This window comes from Varanus komodoensis, unplaced genomic scaffold (genome assembly GCF_004798865.1).
Source record: "Varanus komodoensis strain SLA01 unplaced genomic scaffold, ASM479886v1 scaffold1, whole genome shotgun sequence".
NCBI classification, from domain to species: Eukaryota; Metazoa; Chordata; class Lepidosauria; order Squamata; family Varanidae; genus Varanus; species Varanus komodoensis.
Window position 1 is genome coordinate 44,902,343 of NW_025335268.1, and position 19,617 is coordinate 44,921,959.

A 19,617-nucleotide genomic window follows, 5' to 3' on the forward strand; every position below is an offset into this window, starting at 1 on the left:
CATTTTTATCTCTGAACTAAGGAGAATTAAGTAAGCTACCTTGAGTTCCTTGAAAGAAAAAAAGTCGGGATATAGCGAATACTGAGGCTTTTGCCAATGGGGCGGCATATAAGTGTTCCAAATAAATAAATAAATAAAGTTGTAACTAATAAATAGCATCCACATAAGAATGCCTGGCTCAAAAGTTTCTGTTAGATCTGTATCAAACTCTATTTAGCAAAGCCAGCTGAGGATGAGCTGCAGGTTTACTATATAATACAAATGTTAGTGTTTTGGCTATTGCAGTCATAAAAAGCATTTGATGGGTGGTTATAAAACCATTTAAAGCAGTTTCTCTCTCACGTCTGGTCATATAACTAATGCAGGTTTGGATTCTCTCCTTAAATTTCTGCTGATATGTTAATAAATATTTACTGGCAAATAGAGCACTCCTAGCATAGCATTGTTGGCACTGACAGGCACTAGCTTTCCAGGGCTTCAGGCAGGCATTTTTCCAGTCCTACATGAAGATTCCAGTGGCTGACACTCAGGCCCTTCTGAATGCAAATTCTCTCCCACGGTACTGGAGATCCACATTGTGCTTCCCACTTATCTGTTCCTCCATCTGGCTACAGATGTTTGGGACTCTTTTGAGGCACTCTGTGTACTGGGCCTTCTAGATCCATGGTATTCAGACTGTGTTCCCCGGAACCCCAGAGACTGTAAGATCTTCATTCTTTTGTCTTGTTAAAAGAGGGAAATCTGTGACAAGGTAAGTTCTTAATACATTTTAATTCAAATACTTCCCACACATACCTTTAAAAGCAGATTAATTCATTTTAAAGCCAAAGTGCTTTCATTCCACTGGATTCAGATTGCAAGCAATAACTATTACGCAGGCTTAATAGAAGAATGAAATGGATGCAGAAGCAGTCTTGTACTTGTAACTGTCATCAAGAACACCAAATTTTTATTTTTTGTGGTGAAAAACAAGCACATCCAAGTCATTAAAATGAAGTATACTTTTTCATATTATTTATTAGTGATGTTACACTATAATATGTATTCAGTAAATTTAGTATCATTTAATTACTAACTCATAAATGAGTTCTTTAATGCATTTATAAATGGGTTCTGTTTACATTGTATTAAATTCTCATATAACCCCAGTCCTCTATCAGCTCCATTGGCTTCCCATTGAAGTCCGGGCTCAATTCAAGGTGCTAGTTATTACCTATAAAGCCCTAAACGGCTTGGGACCAGGATACCTAAAGAAAAGTCTTCTTCCTTATTTGCCCTCCTGCCCCCTGAGATCGGTAGCAGAAGCCCTCCTCCAGGAACCCTCGGTGAAAGATATTAGGAGACAAAGTACCCGGAGGAGGGTCTTCTCTGTGGTGGCGCCCCATCTATGGAATGCGCTCCCCAGAGAGGTCCGCCTGGCACCATCATTATATGTTTTTTGGCGCCAGGTTAAGACCTTTTTATTTAATCAATATTTTAACAAGTTTTAATATGGAATTTTATTACCATATTTTAATTGCAGCCAGAGTGAGTCATTAATTTATTTATGTTATACTTTTATGTATATGTATTTTATTTGTGTAAGCTGCCCTTGATGCTCTCGCAAAGGACGGCATACAAATATCTTAAATAAACAAACAAATAAATGTATTATTACAACATTAATTGTAACAATTTGGTCAAATAAAATGTATAACATGTTAATGGGTCCTGCACTGATTCTTTACATTGAGAAGAGTTCTTCAGGTTTCTCAATTTGAAGACCACTATCCTTGATCCAAGATCTTTAATCCTTACCTGGAACACTGGGCCCACTTTAGAAGCTACATCTCTCAGGCTTCCTTCTCCTCAACTACTCACCTTTTCCTTCTCTTTAGTATTATAAAGGAAAGTGGTAAGTGGCAATATTTCTTGCCCTCCTCGTATACAGGGTTTAATCCAGTTTGGGGTCATGACCAGTGGGATCTGAAGAACACTTCAGTGGCCATTTTGTCCGTCATTGCTGTGAATATCCAGAAAAATGCTGAGAGGGATATTCTGTAGGCATTGACCTTCACATGTAACAACTAAGCATGGATAGCTGGGGCCATGTGGGAGTAAGCAAGTTCACTGCCTTCTGATTGCCTTCTAATAGTTTCCAGTTTAGAAAACAATCAAGGAATCATTTCTGGATTATGTTCCATGACATGTGAGCCTAGAACTTTAGACTGAAGGACAAACAACCCAGAGTCTGAACCAAGAATCTATTGTTGGGTTAAAGTCTGGCTCTTTTCTCCCTCAACAACCCAAAGTTCATGGACCACAAACGGTTTCTGTTTTTAACATTACTGAGAATCTTTAGAATACCACCAATTGCTGTAAAGTATATTTAGTTGGGCAGCCTCTCTCAGCCTGGGTCTCTCTAGATCAGGGGTGTCCAAACTTTTTGCAAGGAGGGCCAGATTTGATGAGGTGAAAATGTGTGGGGGCCAACCATTCAGCCTGACATTCTTTGAACCATTAACATTAAATGCAAATAAACTATTTTACGAAAGACTAAACAAATAACTTAACTGCACTAATGTGAAGGGTGATATTGAGATCTCGACTGCATAATATAGGCCAGGTCTGGCTCAAAAACAGTGGTTTTGATGCGCAAGATGTCACGCAGGTGAAAGTCACTTAGTCTCGTCCTCACGCGGTTCTTGTTAACGTTCATTACCGAGAATTGCTTCTCGCACAAGTATGTCGAACCAAACAAGCTCAGCATTTTCTTAGCAAATGTTCGAATCTCTTGGAACCTGTCTTTATCCAGCTGGCGGTAAAAGTTGACAAGAGGGAGCTGTTGGTGTCGACTGCGACACTCGGCGTCACACTGCAGCTCAATGAGCTCCAGCTGCAGGTGGTCTGGAGCATCCTCAGGGTCCACAGAGAAGGAAATGAAAAAAGCGTGATCTCCTTTTCAATAGCTGCAAAATCCCGAAAGCGCTGTTGAAACTCCTCAGCCAGAGATGAGATGTCTGCTTCATACCTCCTTATTTGCGCACTCATATTGTTCTGTGGAAAACTGGTCATTATTTCCTGCAGCGATGGGAAATGGGTGGTATTGGGCTGCGTTTGTGGCAGGTGCCTTTGGAAAAGTAGCAGCTTGGTCCTAAAGGCTGTGATATGTGAATGCAGTTGGCTTACCACTGCATTTTGCCCCTGAAGGCTCGTGTTCAGCACGTTCAGATGTCGTGTTATGTCAACTAAAAATCCAAAATCAGCCAGCCAAACAGGATCAGATAGCTCTGGCATCGGTTGTCCCTTTTTTGCCAAGAATTGTCCCATTTCCTCCCTAAGAGAGTAGAAGCGCTGCAGTGCAGACCCCTGACTGAGCCATCTTACCTCGTTGTGATACACAACGTCTCCATATTCAGCCTGGATGTCGAGTAGAAACTGTTGAAACTGGCGGTGGCACAGGGCTTTGGAGTGAATATAATTAATAGCCTTCATCACCGGTTTCATAACATGATCATATTTCAGATGTTTGGCACAGAGAACTTGTTGGTGAATAATACAGTGGAGTTTTATAGCTTTGCCTCCTTCTTCGCTGACTTTGTTACAGACTAGGGTTGATCATCCACTTTGCTCACCAGCCACGGCAGGTGTGCCATCCGTAATAATCCCAGTGACTTTATTCCACGGTAGTTTCATGTCATCTACGGCGGAACAAACAGAAACAAATCTGTTCCTCTTGTTTGGTCCTTAAGGCTCTGGAGGTCAAGTAGCTCTTCACTCACGTTCATGTCATTGTCCACTCCTCTCAAAAAAAATCAACTGAGCGGTGTCAGATGCATCCGTGCTTTCGTCGCAGGCTAACGAAAAAAGTCAAACTCCACTCCTTTTGCCTCTAACTGTTTCTTAATATCAGATGAAACGTCTTCAGTTCTCCATATCACAGTGTTATGAGCCAGGCAAACATTGGCAAACTCTTGCTTCTTCTCGGGACAAATTTTCTCCACCATTTTCATCACGCAGTCTTTAATAAATTCATCCTTTGCAGGTTTGCAGTGCTTGGCAATCAGCGTTGCCACCTCGTAGCTCGCCTTTGTGGCATTTTCATTTGACTCACGGGCTCTTGTGAAAAAGCGCTGCTGTGCCGTTAAAGCAGCTTCCAGTTCCTTCAATTTTTCGCCGTGTTTGTTCCCAGTTAGCTTGTTGTAGTTAGCATGTTTTGTCTGGTAGTGCCTCTTGATATTGAATTCCTTGAAAACAGCCACAGTCTCTTGGCAAATTAGGCAGACATAGTTGTTTCGTATTTCAGTAAAAAATACTCCAATTTCCACTTGTCCTGGAAGAGGCGGCCCTCACTGTCAACTTTCCTTTTTTTAGTTACAGTCGCCGCCCCGAGGCTTCGGCGAATGGGGCGGCATAAAAATGTTTTAATAAATAAAATAAAAATAAAAAATGGGCACACAAGCCTTGTGTCACAAGGGTCACGCGGCAAGAGTGCTGACTCAGGTCTACTGCCATCTTCTGGTGAAATATAACCACCAGCCTTGAAGGAGCAGGGGACAGCTATGGGAATTGCTGTGCGGTGAAGGGAAAAATGCCGGCCGGCGGGGATGAGTGACAGGCTGAGCCGGTGGGGAGAAGAGGCTGTGGGCCGCTCGAAATTTGAAAACGGGCCGCAATTGGCCCCCGGGCCAGACTTTGGACATGCCTGCTCTAGATGCTTTGGACTGGTACTCTGAGTAGCCATAGCCAGCATACCAAATGGTCAGATATGATGGGAGTTACACTGTAAAATACCCAGAGAGGTCCAGGCTGTGGAAAGTTAGGTTAGGCAATAAGAAATTACTACCTTTTCAGTCATTAGAACAATTGAGATGGTCTGGAAGAAACCTGTGTGGTAGAAGTTATGTTTGACTGATCATACATGTTCTGTATATTATTATTAATTAGGTTTTGTTAATGAGGATTTTGTGTGACAAGCAGAGGTCTAGATGAAACTATTCTACATTTTAAGCAAATTTTAATCTGTGAAACTTGTGGCGATGTTTTTTTCTTCTTATTTATGCATCATTTGCTATTGCAGCAAATGTTTGGACTGGGAGTTGGAGCTAGTCCCACTTGGCCATAAAATTCACTGGGTGAACAATGACTTTTAGTCTAATTTACCTCCAAGGGTTATTGTGAAGTTAAAATGGAAAGGAGAACCTTCTAAGCCACCTTGGGTTCCTTGCAAGAGGGAAAAAAGGCAGGGTATAATTGTCATATCATCAGCATCATGATCTTGCAATGGCTTGAGAAAGAATAGTTTTTCCAATTGAGGAAGTTGTAGTTTTTGGCCCATTGATTCTTCTTTACATAAAGAAAAGAAGATGTCTTTAAACATGTGTGAAATACTATATTCTACTCACTGAAAAACACCAGCTATTGTTTATATAGCTAAGTAAAAGTCATAAGCATGACCCAGTGTTTCTGATTTAGCAGTTAAGCCACATGCTGTGGCAAAAGTTCTTGAAGTCAAGTATTTTTGTAAAGAGGAAAAACACACGTAATGCCCAGAATGAACACAGCAAATGTATCAAAGCTTGCAAGATGCCCAGGAACATGTTGGCCCAATAGCTGAGAAACTGAAACCACTTTTTAAAAAAGGGGTAAGAAACAAATGACCAAAGGGTTGATGGAAACACCTCAGTAAAGTTTTACTAGTTCACACTAGACAGTCAAAAGGTACAAACACAAGAAGAGCCATACTGAATCAGGCCAAAGTCCATGTCTTCTAGTGTTCTGCCCACACAGCTGCTTATAGGAAACCAACAAGCAGGACACAAATGCAATAGCATGATCACATTCACATTTCCCAGGAACTGGTATTCATTGGTAAATTGTAACATAGAGCCATCAGCAATGAAATTGATAACTTTCTCCTCCAGGCATTTATCCAGTCCCTTTTTAAAGCCATCATAAGAAGACAGCGCCTCACCTGGATGACATTCAGTCTAAGCTAAATCTTCCCATTCCACTTAAATAATGAAGAATAAGCTTCAGCTATTGTGCAATACAAAAATATATATAGTAATCATAATCATAATAATGAACTTAGAATTATGTAGGAAAGGGACCTTGAAATGCTGTCTTGTAGCTGACTACTCAAAAGCAAGTCCTGTTTGGTTCAATGGGACTTGATCTCAGGCAAGTGTTTTATAACTGTAGCATTAGGATATTTCATCTAATTGGTGATGAACTATGTGGTTACTCAGATATGCAATGAAGGATGATGGAACAGGGTCAAAAGCTTAGCCAGGTTTGAATTCTGTTCAAAGATCTGTTCAAGATCTGTTGAATTCAGCAAGGAGAGAGAAATTAATAACCCCCTCATGACTTTGGCTGTCACCAATTTGCCAGGCAACAAGTCCTTCCTTGCTGAGATCCCTGTTTTCTCTCAATCCATAAGATAGCTTTGAGGGGGAACTATTAATAACAGGCAACCTGGAGTCTAGCCGAGAGGCTTAGTCTGAGAGAAAATGGGCCCACTACCTGGTTGGGATTCACTTGGCTACATTCCAAAGAGAGATGTGGCCATGTGAATCATCAGGTGATAGATACTGTGCTGGGTGGCTCCTGACTACTTGGAGAAGATTAGTTCAGATAACCCAAACAAATAAACAAGGCATTTCAGTCACTTTTAATTGTATTTCTGACCCCATTCCTTGACTGCAGGAGGGGGTTCTGCCTGTGATGGTAGACTCATCCCTGATGTCAGATCAGTTTATTATCAGCTTTCCTTCTGGTGATGAATATTTAACTTTCATGCTCAGTTTGTTTTTAATTAGCTGATCTGGTACATCTGGTACAGTTTCAGAGCTTGTAAGTAGTGGCTGAAATTGTCATATAAAACCCATGACTTAATTGAGTCATAGTTTTCCAATAGTATCCCTTGACGTTCCTTAGAATTGATGGGTTATCTCTGATTTTCTTGATCATTGGAAAGATTGAAACAAGGAGATACCTGCTGAAAGGCTTCTTGCCAACATAACACTAAATCTAGATCATACCATATCAAAATAAAACAAAGAACAACACAAAACCCTGCCCAAATTCTTTAATACTGGGAATTATTCAAGCTAAACATCTGCAGTATTCTCTGAAGTCTCCTTGAATTCTTTTTAATTCATATGGATTGGTTTCATTGGCTTTCTTATATTTTTCCATCTTTTTTCATTGCTTAACTATGTAATTCCTAGTTAGAAAACAAGAGGAATGACTCCAGTTAGATAATTATGATGGTGCTTTTAAAGGAATCCAAAACAAAGATAGTTGTGTTAGTTCATTAGAAAGAAAAATCCAAAACCCACAGTTCAGTAGTGTCTTTATTATGACCAAGACAATTGCCACAGAAGCTTTTTAGTTCTCCTGAACTGTTTGTCAGGCTAGGTTGATGGCATATTTTTATTTTGGGTTTATTTGTTTTTACACTAAGTTTTTATGATGATCCTGTTTTACACTATGTGTTAGTTAACATTCTTTATTGGTAGCCACACTGAGGTCTATGAGTTGGAGACAGGCTAGACAGTAATTAAATAAATGATACATTCAGAAAACCATAGGCAGAAGAAGAGAAAAATCCAGAAATTAGGCTAGAAAAGTCCAAGAAAATAGGCAAAATCTTATAACCCTGACATGTGTAGTTTAGATCCAAGCTTATATTTGGAGATTGCAGGCAGAAGGAATCAGTGATGGGTAGGTGTTGCTTATATCAAATTATGCCTAACATTGTGGAACAAAGAGGCAGTAGTGACTCCCATTTCCTTAAACATAAGGGTGCCAGTAACTGAGATCTGTGCCTTCTCTTGTTAAAATACATGGGTTCCTGAGTAGGGGGAGAGCAGAAATAAAGAGAAATACCAAGAGCTTTATTTTAGCAAAACTAGATATTAATTTGGGGTGGCACACTAGTTAAAAACAGCAGTTGAAACTAACTTGTGTAATACAGTATTACCCAGAAGCTAGCTAGCTAGCTTCCATCTATCTATATCTCTATCTCTGTCTGTCTGTCTGTCTGTCTATCTAAAGTATTTATATGCCGCCCTGTCGCGAAAGCCTCAGGATGGCTCACATAGATAAAATACAATAAAATATAACATAAATAAAATTATCGATCCACACTGGCTGCGATAAAAACATATAGGTCATGATATTAAAACTTATTAAAATATTGCTGAAATAAAAAGGTCTTAACCTGGTGCCGAAAAGCATATAACGACGGCGCCAGGCAGATCTCTCTGGGGAGCGCATTCCGTAGAAGGGGTGCCACCGCAGAGAAAGCCCTCCTCCGGGTACTTTGCCTCCTAATAGCTTTCATGGAGGGTTCCCGGAGGAGGGCCTCTGCTGCCGATCTCAAGGGGCGGGAGGGCAAATATGGAAGAAGGCGTTCCTTTAGTTATCCTGGTCCCAAGCCATTAAGGGCTTTATAGGTAATGACCAGCACCTTGAATTGAGCCCGGACTTCGATGGGAAGCCAGTGAAGCTGATAGAGGACTGGGGTTATATGAGAATAACGCCCAGTCCCCATCAGCAACCTGACCGCTCTGTTTTGCACCATCTGAAGTATCCGGACTGTCTTCAAGGGCAGCACCACGGAGAGTGCATTGCAGAAATCCAGCCGGGAAGTAACCAATGCATGTGTCACTGTTGCTAGGCAATCATCCTCCAGGTAGGGACACAGCTGATGGATTAGCTGAAGCTGAAGGAAAGCGCTCCTCGCCACCGCAGTCACTTGAGGGAATGAGGGAAGCTAGAGGGAACAGAGGCCTCAGAACCTAATGCAGCACTTCATCTTAAAAATAATTTTGATATTTTGAAAGTCATACAGTAATTCTGTGGGCACTCTCTATAATTTTTGCTTTTTTTTTCTTCATAACTAGAAATGTTTGTTTTAAATTATATTTATTTTAGTACTTTTGTAGACAAACTTCCAGGAATGGAATTCGCACCATTCCTTCTGCCAACCCCCCCCCCCCCAAATAAAAAGCCCCTTTGCCCAGTCAGAGTAACTTACAGATGAAGTGAAGATCCAGTATTTAGGTTTGTTAATAATTGTTCACATTTGACCTTGTACAGGGATCCCAGAATACAATTTATGATATATGCTGTTGAATCTCTTGGGTGTGGTTGTTTAAATTCCAGCCAGTGCTAGGATTGATAAAACCGTTGCCTTCTTCATTCATACAGAAGAACAAGAAGCAGAACTGAAACTTAATAGACATATGGCTGTAACTTTTGTCTTCCGATCTCCTTCTGTTCTGCTGCTTAGTCATATTGTTTGATGTCCTTGCTCTATGACAAATGGGTAATTGCTGCTGCACTCCGTATAGGCCGACTCAGAACAAAACCATACTAAATTCAATGGGTCTTACTCCACACTAAGCATGTACAAGCCTGCATCCTTATTTAGCTATTTGCTGTAGGATTACAGTAGAAAAGATGCATCATGGGCTGCAATTCTGTGTTCCGTTCTTTCCTGTCACTATGTAGAGCCCAAAGGGAGAAAAATGGAGAACTGATCAATATGATTTGCAGGTAATACAGTATGCAACTAGGTAGAAGAAACCAGATGCATAGTTACAAGAGAGAAGATGCTCACCTCAGCAATATTATAAGTGAGGAGGGTCATGGAATTTCTGTAGATCACAGATTGAATATGAGTCAGTAATGTGATGTGAGTGCAAAAAAGGCAAATGCTACTTTGGGCTGCATTAACAGAAGTATCATTTCCAAATCACTAGTTCCCCTCTACTCAGCACCATTTAGACCTCATCTGGAATACTGTGTTAAGTTTTAAGAAATATGCAGACAAAGTAGAAAGAGTTCAGAGGAGGCAACAAGGATGATCCAGGGACTGGAAACAAAGCCCTGTGAAGAGAGAACTGGGCATGCTTAGTCTTGAGAAGGGAAGACTGAGGGGTGGTATGATGGTACTCCTCAGGTACATTAAAGGTTGTTACACAGAAAAAGGACAAGCTTTCTTCTTGATCATTGCAGAGTGCAAAACACGGAATAACAGTCTCAAGTTACAGGAAGCCAGATTCCAGCTAGATATCAAGAAAATTTTCCTGAATGTTAGAGCATTATGACAATAGAACCAATTACCTAGGGAAGTTGTGGGCTCTCCCACACTAGAGGCGTTCATGATGAAGCTGGTCAGCTATCCTAGAGAGATGGTTTAACTTGGAAGTCCTGCACTGAACAGGGGGTTTGGACCCAGTGGCCTTCTTGCCTCCATCCAGTTCTACTATTCTATGATTCTACGTATGTTTCTGTGATGTGGTATTCCAAACAAGCACACAAGCAAACTTGCCAGTGTCAGTACACTCAGTTTTTACATTTATACAGATTTCAAACCTTTAAAAAAATCAATGTTTAAAAGATTTCATAGTTCAAGCAGTCTATTCACACAAAGAGAGGGAAATTAAAAATATGACTGCATTAGCAGGTGGTGCTACTCTACTTATAGCACCAGAAAATGCTTATGCAGCTTAAGGGGAAATAAAGCTAGAATGATTACTAGCAGATCCAGTTCATTTCTCTTGCATTAAGTTGATGGGCTCCATAGGGATACAAAAGCATGTAGGCAGTTAAACAGTAAGCAGCTGTTTAGTTCTTGGACTATTTACATTGTAAAGAACCACAAGAGCACTTGAACTTGAGTCACTTAGTGATTAGGAAGTCTGATTATAGCTAGATACAAAAGACTGTTCATCCTACTGAAAGCTCATCCTTCTCAATGTACCATTTTATCATGCATCATTTTATAATATACTATGATAAATATTTGAAAAGAATGGACTTAGCTGTGCATCTCTTCAAAGAATTAGACTGTAAGCCTAATTTCTGAAATTCATTCAGGGCACTTTGTGTGTTTTGTTTTGTTTTGTTTAGTGTGTGTGGGTTTGCACATTGTGGCTTGGACTAGCCAGAGCCAAGACTGAGAGCAAGGTGTCCTATAATGGGTTCACCTGGAGCTACTGGGAGGCAGCAGCGCACCACAGAACCAGCTGTATCCAGCAGTATCGAGCAGCTGGCTGTAGCCACCATTTTAATTCCTCACAACACCCTCAACATTGGTCACACTGCTTCAGGGCTTTGTGGGGAACTTACCTGGAAGCTTGGACCCAACAAGCTTGTTAATCTGATGTGTTCCAGGTGAATTAGACGATAACCAATTCACTATATTTGCATGTGGGCAAAGCAGTAGTCCTGTTCACACAACCCGGCAGCAGGACTGTACTGCATAACTCTGCCCAGTGTCACGTGTCTCCCTCTATTGACAGCAAGGTTATGTAGGCCAGCTCACCTGTTCACTCTGCAGGGTTACTTGAATGATAGAACAGGTATAACCAGGGCTTTTTTTGTCATAGAATGCACCGGAACGGTTTTCCGGCACCTTTTTTTTTACTGATTTTTCCAAGTGATTGTGAATCGCCCTGTTGGGCATAGCAGATTGGGGGCAAAAATAATTAACATAGTGACTGCGGGCTGCTTGTGTGTTGGTGCTGATTGTTGGCGCTGATTGTGAGGGCGCTGCTCAGCTTGGGACGCTGCTTGACTTGGGATCGGTCATGTGGTCGCGCACTGAGTGCTTACTGCCGGCAGTGACCATTGTGTAAAAGTGTGATCCCAAGACGTGAGTTCCGGCACTTTTTTTTTTTTTATTTACAAAAAAAGCACTGGGTATAACATTGCTTGGTTAGATAGTGAACCTTTTGTATAGTATTGGGCATAAACTTAGAGGAGACTTTCTGTCTTTGATGAGAGAAAACAGGAAATGCTTTTGATGTATACCATTTGCAGTTTTCATAAGTACTTACATTAAAAAATAATGACTTGGTTGCCTTAAATGAAGTACAGGCTTATCATGACAGTTGCCATAGCCATGTTCCCAGCTAGAGTCCAGATGTGTATATCCAGACCAATAAACCTGTCCTTTTAGTTTACCTCCACCAGGAGCAGGTCTTTGGAAAAGTTAATGGGTCTTACTAGCCAGTTCAGAACCAAACAACTCCAGAATATTTTGCATTACAGCAGGGAATAATATATTCCTGATGGGAAAATTAATTTTCCCCAGCTACTGTGAGAACTGCAGCTAAAGGAAGAGGGAACAGGCAGTTCTCCACGGATGACAGATGACATCACCCCTTCTATTAAAAAAAAAAAACCTGTTGGAACTGCACTCTTGCAAGCCCGGGCTCTGCTATACCACTGGTTACTCTGTCCAGTGGAAAGACTACTGAAGCAGAGTTCTATTTGGAGCGTTTGGCTGGTGAGAAGGGCAGAAAGGTGATTTCCACAAGTTCCCTGCTTCCCCCATTACCACTTCCCATGCTTTTTGGAAGAGTCCCAAATATTCAGGGCTGTGTGTTGTGGGAAAAGGGTGGGCTGACACAGGAGGAAGGAAGATCAGCAACACTTGCCTCTTCTAATATTACATCACTGAAAATGCTTTTCAGGACTAGAAACATTTCATGGATGGAAGGAGCCCTTCTGCTCCAAGGACGCAAAATCTGGATCCAACTCTATATGTATTTATGCTGCTGAGTTCACTGAGGGACATTTTTAGTTTGTGAAACTTTTAAAAATTATTTAACAATTCTTACTTACACTTTATTTTGAACATGTTAGTTGTCATTCTCACGGGATGCATCTATACATCAGTAGGGGAAAAAGTTGAGTTTTAACAACTCCCTCCCCCCCTCCCACAATTCTGCTTTTTGCTCAAACTCAAAAAGAAAATACGGCTTTCCTGAATTCTGCATAGCTGTTTCCTGCTTCTTTTTTTTCTTTGAAAACTCAGCATGTTTTCCTGAATGAGCAGGAGAAGGAAGTGTTGTGGCTGAGTAAGTCACATAAGAAAACACACATCTTTCAAGATGCTTTTGCAAAATTACCCTGCAGCAGAGGGCAATTACTGCAACCATGTTACTAAGGAAAACTTTGGAAGAGGGATAATGCAGCAGTTGTGAAGGGGAAAAATAGCTTTGTAGCAGACTGCCAAAGAAAACACTCTTCACTAAGAATATAATTTGGGTGTGGGTGTACATCCGAACCCAAGACACCTCTGACATCACTCTTTGGGTAACCACTTATGAGGAAAATGGCAGGCTGAGGAGAATACCTCATTACAACTTTGGCTGATACTTGGAAAGCTAGCCATATGTTGCTGTAGTTTGCCACCTAGATATCTGATACTGGCCTCTTGAACTGTTTGTAGACCTGTGTATGGTTATTGCACAACTGTCCATTTCTGGTTCTCCCATCCATCAAAGATTTGAGGTGGGAGTCAGATATTTTTCTGACATGGTTTATGTGTATTCTAGGGCATGTACTTGGATTTTTTCTGTGTAATTGTTATTGTGGTTACACGATAAATCAGTTGCCTCTGAATTATACCAATCCTATGAATGCCTGATTATATTTAAGTGTATTTAATTTTATTTTAATGTATTTGTTTAATACTATGTATAATTAAGATCCTATTTTAAATCTGAATTTATGAACTGCTTTGAGTAGGGGGAGGGCAGAAAGATGAGATATAAAATGCTTACATAAGTTTTCTAAACAAGTAGAAAGTGAAACCTGCAACAAAATAGTGCAGTGTGGGATGCTTCTGTTCATTGTTCCAGGTAGTCAGCCGTACCCTCCAGTTAATTTGGCCATACTCCTCTATGAAACACCATTTTGTTCCCTCCCACCTGATTTTTTATTGTTTCCACCGAGTGTGTGTGTATGCGCACACACGCGCACTCACACACACAGTCAGTTAATATGTCATTGCACTGGGTGTGCTCAGTGAGCTTCTCTTGAAATCCCCCATTCTTAATATTTATCCTGAAATTTCATTTTTGTTTTGGTTTCTGCACTTCTGTAAATCTTGGCATTTCCCTGCGGATGTTAATAGGTCCCTCTTGTGTAGGGTTGGAGCCACTTTGAGAATGTTCAGGCTGACACTTGGTGCCAGATGCCACCTTGGCTTCTCCTGACAGGTCAGTATCTTGAGGTATCAGTCAATTAACCTGTGTTATAAAGAAGTGAGATTCCAGCAGCATTGCCTCAGGCTACAGAGCAGATCTTCATGCAGTCCTCACTAAAAGGATTCCAGCAGACTTAACATAGTACAAGATGAGTGACAGCGGTGTGAGAGAGTTCATACAAAACTCACAGGGATTGATTGCCCCAGTCCTCTTTATGCTGGGTGGTCTCCTTTCCTGGCAGTGTCTTTGAGCATCAGATTGTGTTGCATTGCACCTCCCATTTCTGATTTCCACCTCCTCCTCTTTATTCATGGTTTCCCAGGGGCCTCCTTGGCTGACCCCTGACTGATTAGTATGCAGCTGGCTGGCTGGCTGGCTCTCTGTCACAGTTATTTTATCCTGCTCCCTCATCCCTGGCACCTCAGCAGCATCTTCCCTGTTCCACTTCTAGTCCGGTGCAGAATCAGGCCCCAGGTCTTCTTGAGGCACTTTCGCAGGGCCGTTGAGCCTAAGTGTTGCCCTTGGAGAACTGAGCTGGCTGTGACACACAACTTTCAGCCTATAGCTCATCTGAACACATCTCTTGAACGCTCCTGATGCTTCTGAGTTAATCTGAGGTTGCCTTTGCATGAGTAATACTGATAAAAATAAAAGACTTCATCAGTGTTTGCATAAATAACATGCAAACAGGGCCTCAAGAAAATAACATGGGAATAGTATTGGGAGCCAGTGTGCAGTGTGGTGGCTGAACTGGGGATCTGGGAGAATCCATGGATCTGGAGATCCATTTACAGAATCACAGTATATAGGTTCTGGTCTCCACTCAGCCATGAACCTCACTGGGTGACTTTGGGCCAGTTGCTCACTCGCAGCCTTTCTGCCTCACAGATTGTTGTTATGAGGGTAAAATGGAGCTACATAAGCTGCCTGAGATTCCTCACAGGAGGAAGAAAGGTGGAACATAACTGCAATGCAGTAATGACAACGGTGACAACAAAATGTTAAGGCAAAACTAGCCTAGACAGGTGCTGAGTAAGACGAGAGAGATGCAGTAAGAACCTATATGCTGTGATTCTGTAAATGGATGCTGTTTGGGGTCACACATTTCAGGTACTTACTTTTTGCTAAGCATTATTGCTAGATTAAAGGATATAGCTTTAATTTGTTCTGAGCCCCATGCATTTTGTCATGTTATTTGCATTGTTTGTTATCTTACCCGATTCCCACCTTTACACATAATCACACGTATATGCTGATGCAGTCATACTAAAATAGGGACCTTTCTTTGTTGCTGGTCTCAGTCCTGAACTTTGCCACAAGGGAGACTGAGCACTGTTGTTCCATTTTAATAGGAGCTTATTCCCTCGCCATTTGGTCATGTTCTGGGCTGTGGAGACCTTTGAAGTAAAAAGGACAGGGGTGTAAGAGTCCCATTAAATTCTACAACTGTTTTGGAGCACCCTTTCAAAAATTGCTCTCAAGAACGTATTATTGTTCAAGGAAGGAGAGAGGTCTTACATATAATTATCTCTCTGTAAAGTAAAAGTGTTGATCTGTTTCTCTTGGTAAGGTACTTCACTGTTAATTATAGACTTATGTGGACTGCCATCTATAGCAACCTTCCTCAGCCTAGTGCCTTTCAGATGTAATGTTGCCATTTCCATTACTATTATGGGCCATTTTCAATGGGAATGATGGGAATCGGAATCTACCACAACTGGTTGATACCATATTGGGAAAGGCAGGTATAGAGCCTCCAGTTTTGGGTCAGATCTCTGTACATTAGTATATTGCTACCAGATCTGTTCTCTTTTGTGACACAGAATCTTCTGTTTTAAAGGTCTTTGTAATTTACTTTCTGAAATTTGTGCAGTTTTTCAGTAAACAGGTTGGAAACATCAAGTCTATGCCACTGAGTTTGGCTGTAAGATGATTGTGATATTTGTTCCTAGCACTTGGCATTAGTTTTACATATTGCTTGCAATTGCCACTATTTAGATGATGCAGCTGGCCAGATTACCAAAAGAAAAGGTGAAGGATTTTTTTTTTTCACTGAGCAGGTCATCCAGATTTCCTGATCTCATCAGGCAACGGTAAAGACATTTTTTTTATATCTCCAAGATGGGAATTCCTATGAAGCCTATCATAAACTTATTTGCGAAAGAAGAAATGCTTTATCAGTGCATATCGAACCTGCTCTGATAAACCCTGGAATTCCTTGCAAGTTTATTGGGGGGAGTTCATAAGTGGCAGACAAAAGCATTCTGAAAGACTCTGAAACTTCAAAGACTCAGAAAGACAAATTGACCCTACCAGTCTTGCCCTGCGGTGAGAAACTCCAGCAAGTATTGGGAGTATTCTCAGTTTCACACTTCGTGCAGGTGAAAAATCAGACTGAATAAGCTTGACAGGCTTCTGGGATAGACAAGTTGATGCAGAAATCCTTGAAAATATGAGTTGGTTTGTGTGTCTTAAGGCCCACCATGGGTTAATTTACTCACAGGGGCTGTTGCATCATACTGGGGCAATTTTTGCATTGTATCCACACACATCTGGCCTGTTGTATCCCATATAAGAAGCGTTGTTTGCCATAAGTGTTGACATGTCACCTAGATTTGCATTGCACAACAAACTACTGCAAGCTGGTTGCCTGTGGACCTCATGAAAAAGAATGGCACCTGGCACAATACAACAGTTTTCATAGGTAAATTAAGCTGCAGTGGGCTTCTAGTGTTGTGTTGTGCCGTGAAAAATCCCTTTTTTATCATAAGCCCTCTCACTCCCAGTTGCCACTGGGAAGGCATTCTGAGGAACATCTTAATTATATATGTTTTTATTTTCATTTTTATACCACCCAATGGCTGAGGCTCTCTGGACAGTTAACAAAAGATAAAAATCATGCAAACAAATATTAACATAAAACAACAAACTCATAGCAGTTTGCAACTGAATCAATATAGATCTTGCCCTGAGCCCGTGGAATAAGAAACAAACATACCTTCATGAGCTGCTACCGCCAGACTCCCAGTGGTGGCCTTAGAAGGACTTCTAAGGAAACACTGCACCCTGAGGGGATAGGAGAAGAAACAGTTGTAAGCCTGCTGGTTTATGCCTTGCTACGTATTTTGGCCTGGATTGTCATCGTTCTTGCTTTCCCCCCTCCTCTTCCCAGTTTCTCTCTCGTGTCACTTTAGACTACAAGCCTGAGGGCAAAGGCTCTTTAATTATGAGATAGTGTAGGCCACTCTGGAAACATTTGGCTAAGGCGTGAAGCAGACATACTCTGAACAAATAACTAAATGCCGTGTGGAACCTTATGCAGAAAAGTTATGCAGAATCTTGTTCACTGCAGCACACATGCCCAGAATGGGGAAAGGGTGCGGTGTAGTGGGCAGCATGGACTGTGCCAGGCAAATGCTATCTGGACACATTTTGTCAGAGCTTATGTCGCTCCAGAATCCCTGCCATGTCCATTGATTAAAGGGGCTCAGTGTGGGTTGTGATTTTCAAAGCAGCATCCAACAAAAGCCAGCAATTCCTCACTCCCCAAAAAGGGCTTTGTTTGAAAGAACACATTATGTTGCATAGAACCAATCTGGAGAGTGAGCAAAGGGATGACTGGAGCTGCTCTGAGCTCATTTATATGCTGCAAAGAGAAACCACAGCCAAAGGACTGTGCATTCAGCATTCAGATTTTTATTCAAATTGTTGCAGGGGAAAATCCCTGCTCTTTGCTTTTCCTATTAGAAGTACATTTGCATTGAACAAAGGCTGATGTAAAAGACAGCCTAGATGTTATCTTCCTACAGAGGAAATATCGCAAGATGTTTTTATTCGTCTCCTCCCCAAATTCTGTGCTGGTTGGTGATTCTTGAAATCAACTTCTAAATCAGCGGTCCCCAACCTTTTTGGCATCAGGAACCGGTTTCGTGGAAGACCATTTTTCCATGGACTGGGGCAGGGGATGGTTTCTGGATGATTCAAGCGCATTACATCTGTTGTGCACCTTACTTCTATTATTATTGCATTGTAATATATAATGAAATAATTATACAACTCACCATATCAACTCAGCAGAATCAGTGGGAGCTGTTAGGAGCCAGGCCGCAGAGGTGGCAGGCGGAAGTGAGCAAGGCTTCATCTGTGTTTGTGGCCCCTCCCCAGCGCTGGGATCACAGCTCCACCGCGGATCATCAGGCATTGGATTCTTGTGGGAAGCACATGGCATGGATCCCTTGTGTCTGCCCCCTTGAGGATCCCTTGAGTTCACAGTGAGGTTCATGCTCCCGGTGCTCCTCGTCACTTTGCCGGCGTCTCCAGGAGGCTCTTGGGTTCGCGGCATGCACTCTGCCGCAGCATTTCATCTGATGGAGTGGGTGCCCATTGACCTGGAGTGGTGGGAGGGGGTCCCCTTGTCCTCTGCTGCCATTGGCTCCCACTCAGCTGCACAGGAAGCTGGTGTGCCCCCCCCCCCCCCACACACACACAGCAGGGCTTGCACTCTCAAAGGAACAGGAGAGCAGGAACAGATCTGGGATGTGAGGATCTGGTGCCTGGTGGGCTGGGATGAGGCTGGCGCTGGGGAACAACTGCGGGTGGGGCTTCACTGGCCTGCCTTCCACGCACCTCCTGCCGTGCGGCCCAGTTCCTAACAGGCGACGGACCGGTACCGGATTGAGGACCTCTGTTCTAAATGATTTCTCTCCTCCTTGGTCACAGATATACTCGAGAACTGCTGAAAGAAGTCATCAGATTAATTGAAAATTACCTCTTGGCCACTGGAATTTAACACTAGCATTGACTGGTATATATTTTGCCATTGCTTGCAGATATTGCAGTGGTGGAGATGAGCGATGCTTTCCGCCAGCCTTCCCTCTTCTATCACCTGGGAGTCAGAGAGAGCTTCAGCATGGCCAACAACATTATTCTCTACTGTGATACAAATGCAGATTCCCTGCAGTCACTGAAGGTAAGAGTTGCTCTTGTAGAATGAAAGAGCCGAGCATCTGGATAGGTGCAGATGAAAGTCCTGAGAATCTATCAGAAAAAAATATTATTGCATCATGGTATTCTCCATGTCCACCTCGTTCTCAGTATAATTGAGAAATGGGTTTGTAGAGGAGCCTCATTTCATCGTCATGAAACAGGTGTGCAGAGGAGCCTCAGTTTTAAGGGATCCACGAGGTGCTGCTAGTAAAGCAACCTCGCATGTTAAATAGTGCACAACCTGCCAGGCACCTGGCATTCTCTCTGGATGGGAAGAAATCTCTTACCAGTTTAAACGAGATTTTGCCATAAATTCATTTTAGCAATAGAAGCTGAACTATATGATCTATTGAAAGTAAACATCATGTGTTGTCCCAAGGCTGGGCAAAGCAGTGGGGTGGGTGACTTCAGAGGATCCAGGGGCCCTTCTTGCCCCCCCCCCCACCCAAAGGCCACACGCCTGCTGCCTCTGGCATCCCTCAACAATGGCAAAATAATAATGATAATGGTTTCCTAGCAAAGTACAACAGCAAAGTGCTACAGAAGGGCAAACAGGTCTAATATAGTTTGTTCTCAGGTCACAAGCTAATTGTGACCTATTTGTCCTTGTGGTGGTAAACTGCAAAGTGCTGTG

At 42.0% G+C, this 19,617-nt stretch overlaps 1 protein-coding gene across 2 annotated transcripts in view; it reads left to right on the plus strand.

Annotated features, from left to right (window-relative positions):
• MAP3K5 (mitogen-activated protein kinase kinase kinase 5) overlaps window positions 1–19,617 on the plus strand; it is a 117,858-nt gene that overhangs the window by 18,641 nt on the left and 79,600 nt on the right. For both annotated transcript variants that reach the window (XM_044423855.1, XM_044423844.1), the window contains exon 2: window positions 18,827–18,966. In XM_044423855.1, the coding sequence (XP_044279790.1) occupies window positions 18,827–18,966 (140 nt within the window). The remainder of the gene's footprint in view (window positions 1–18,826; window positions 18,967–19,617) is intronic.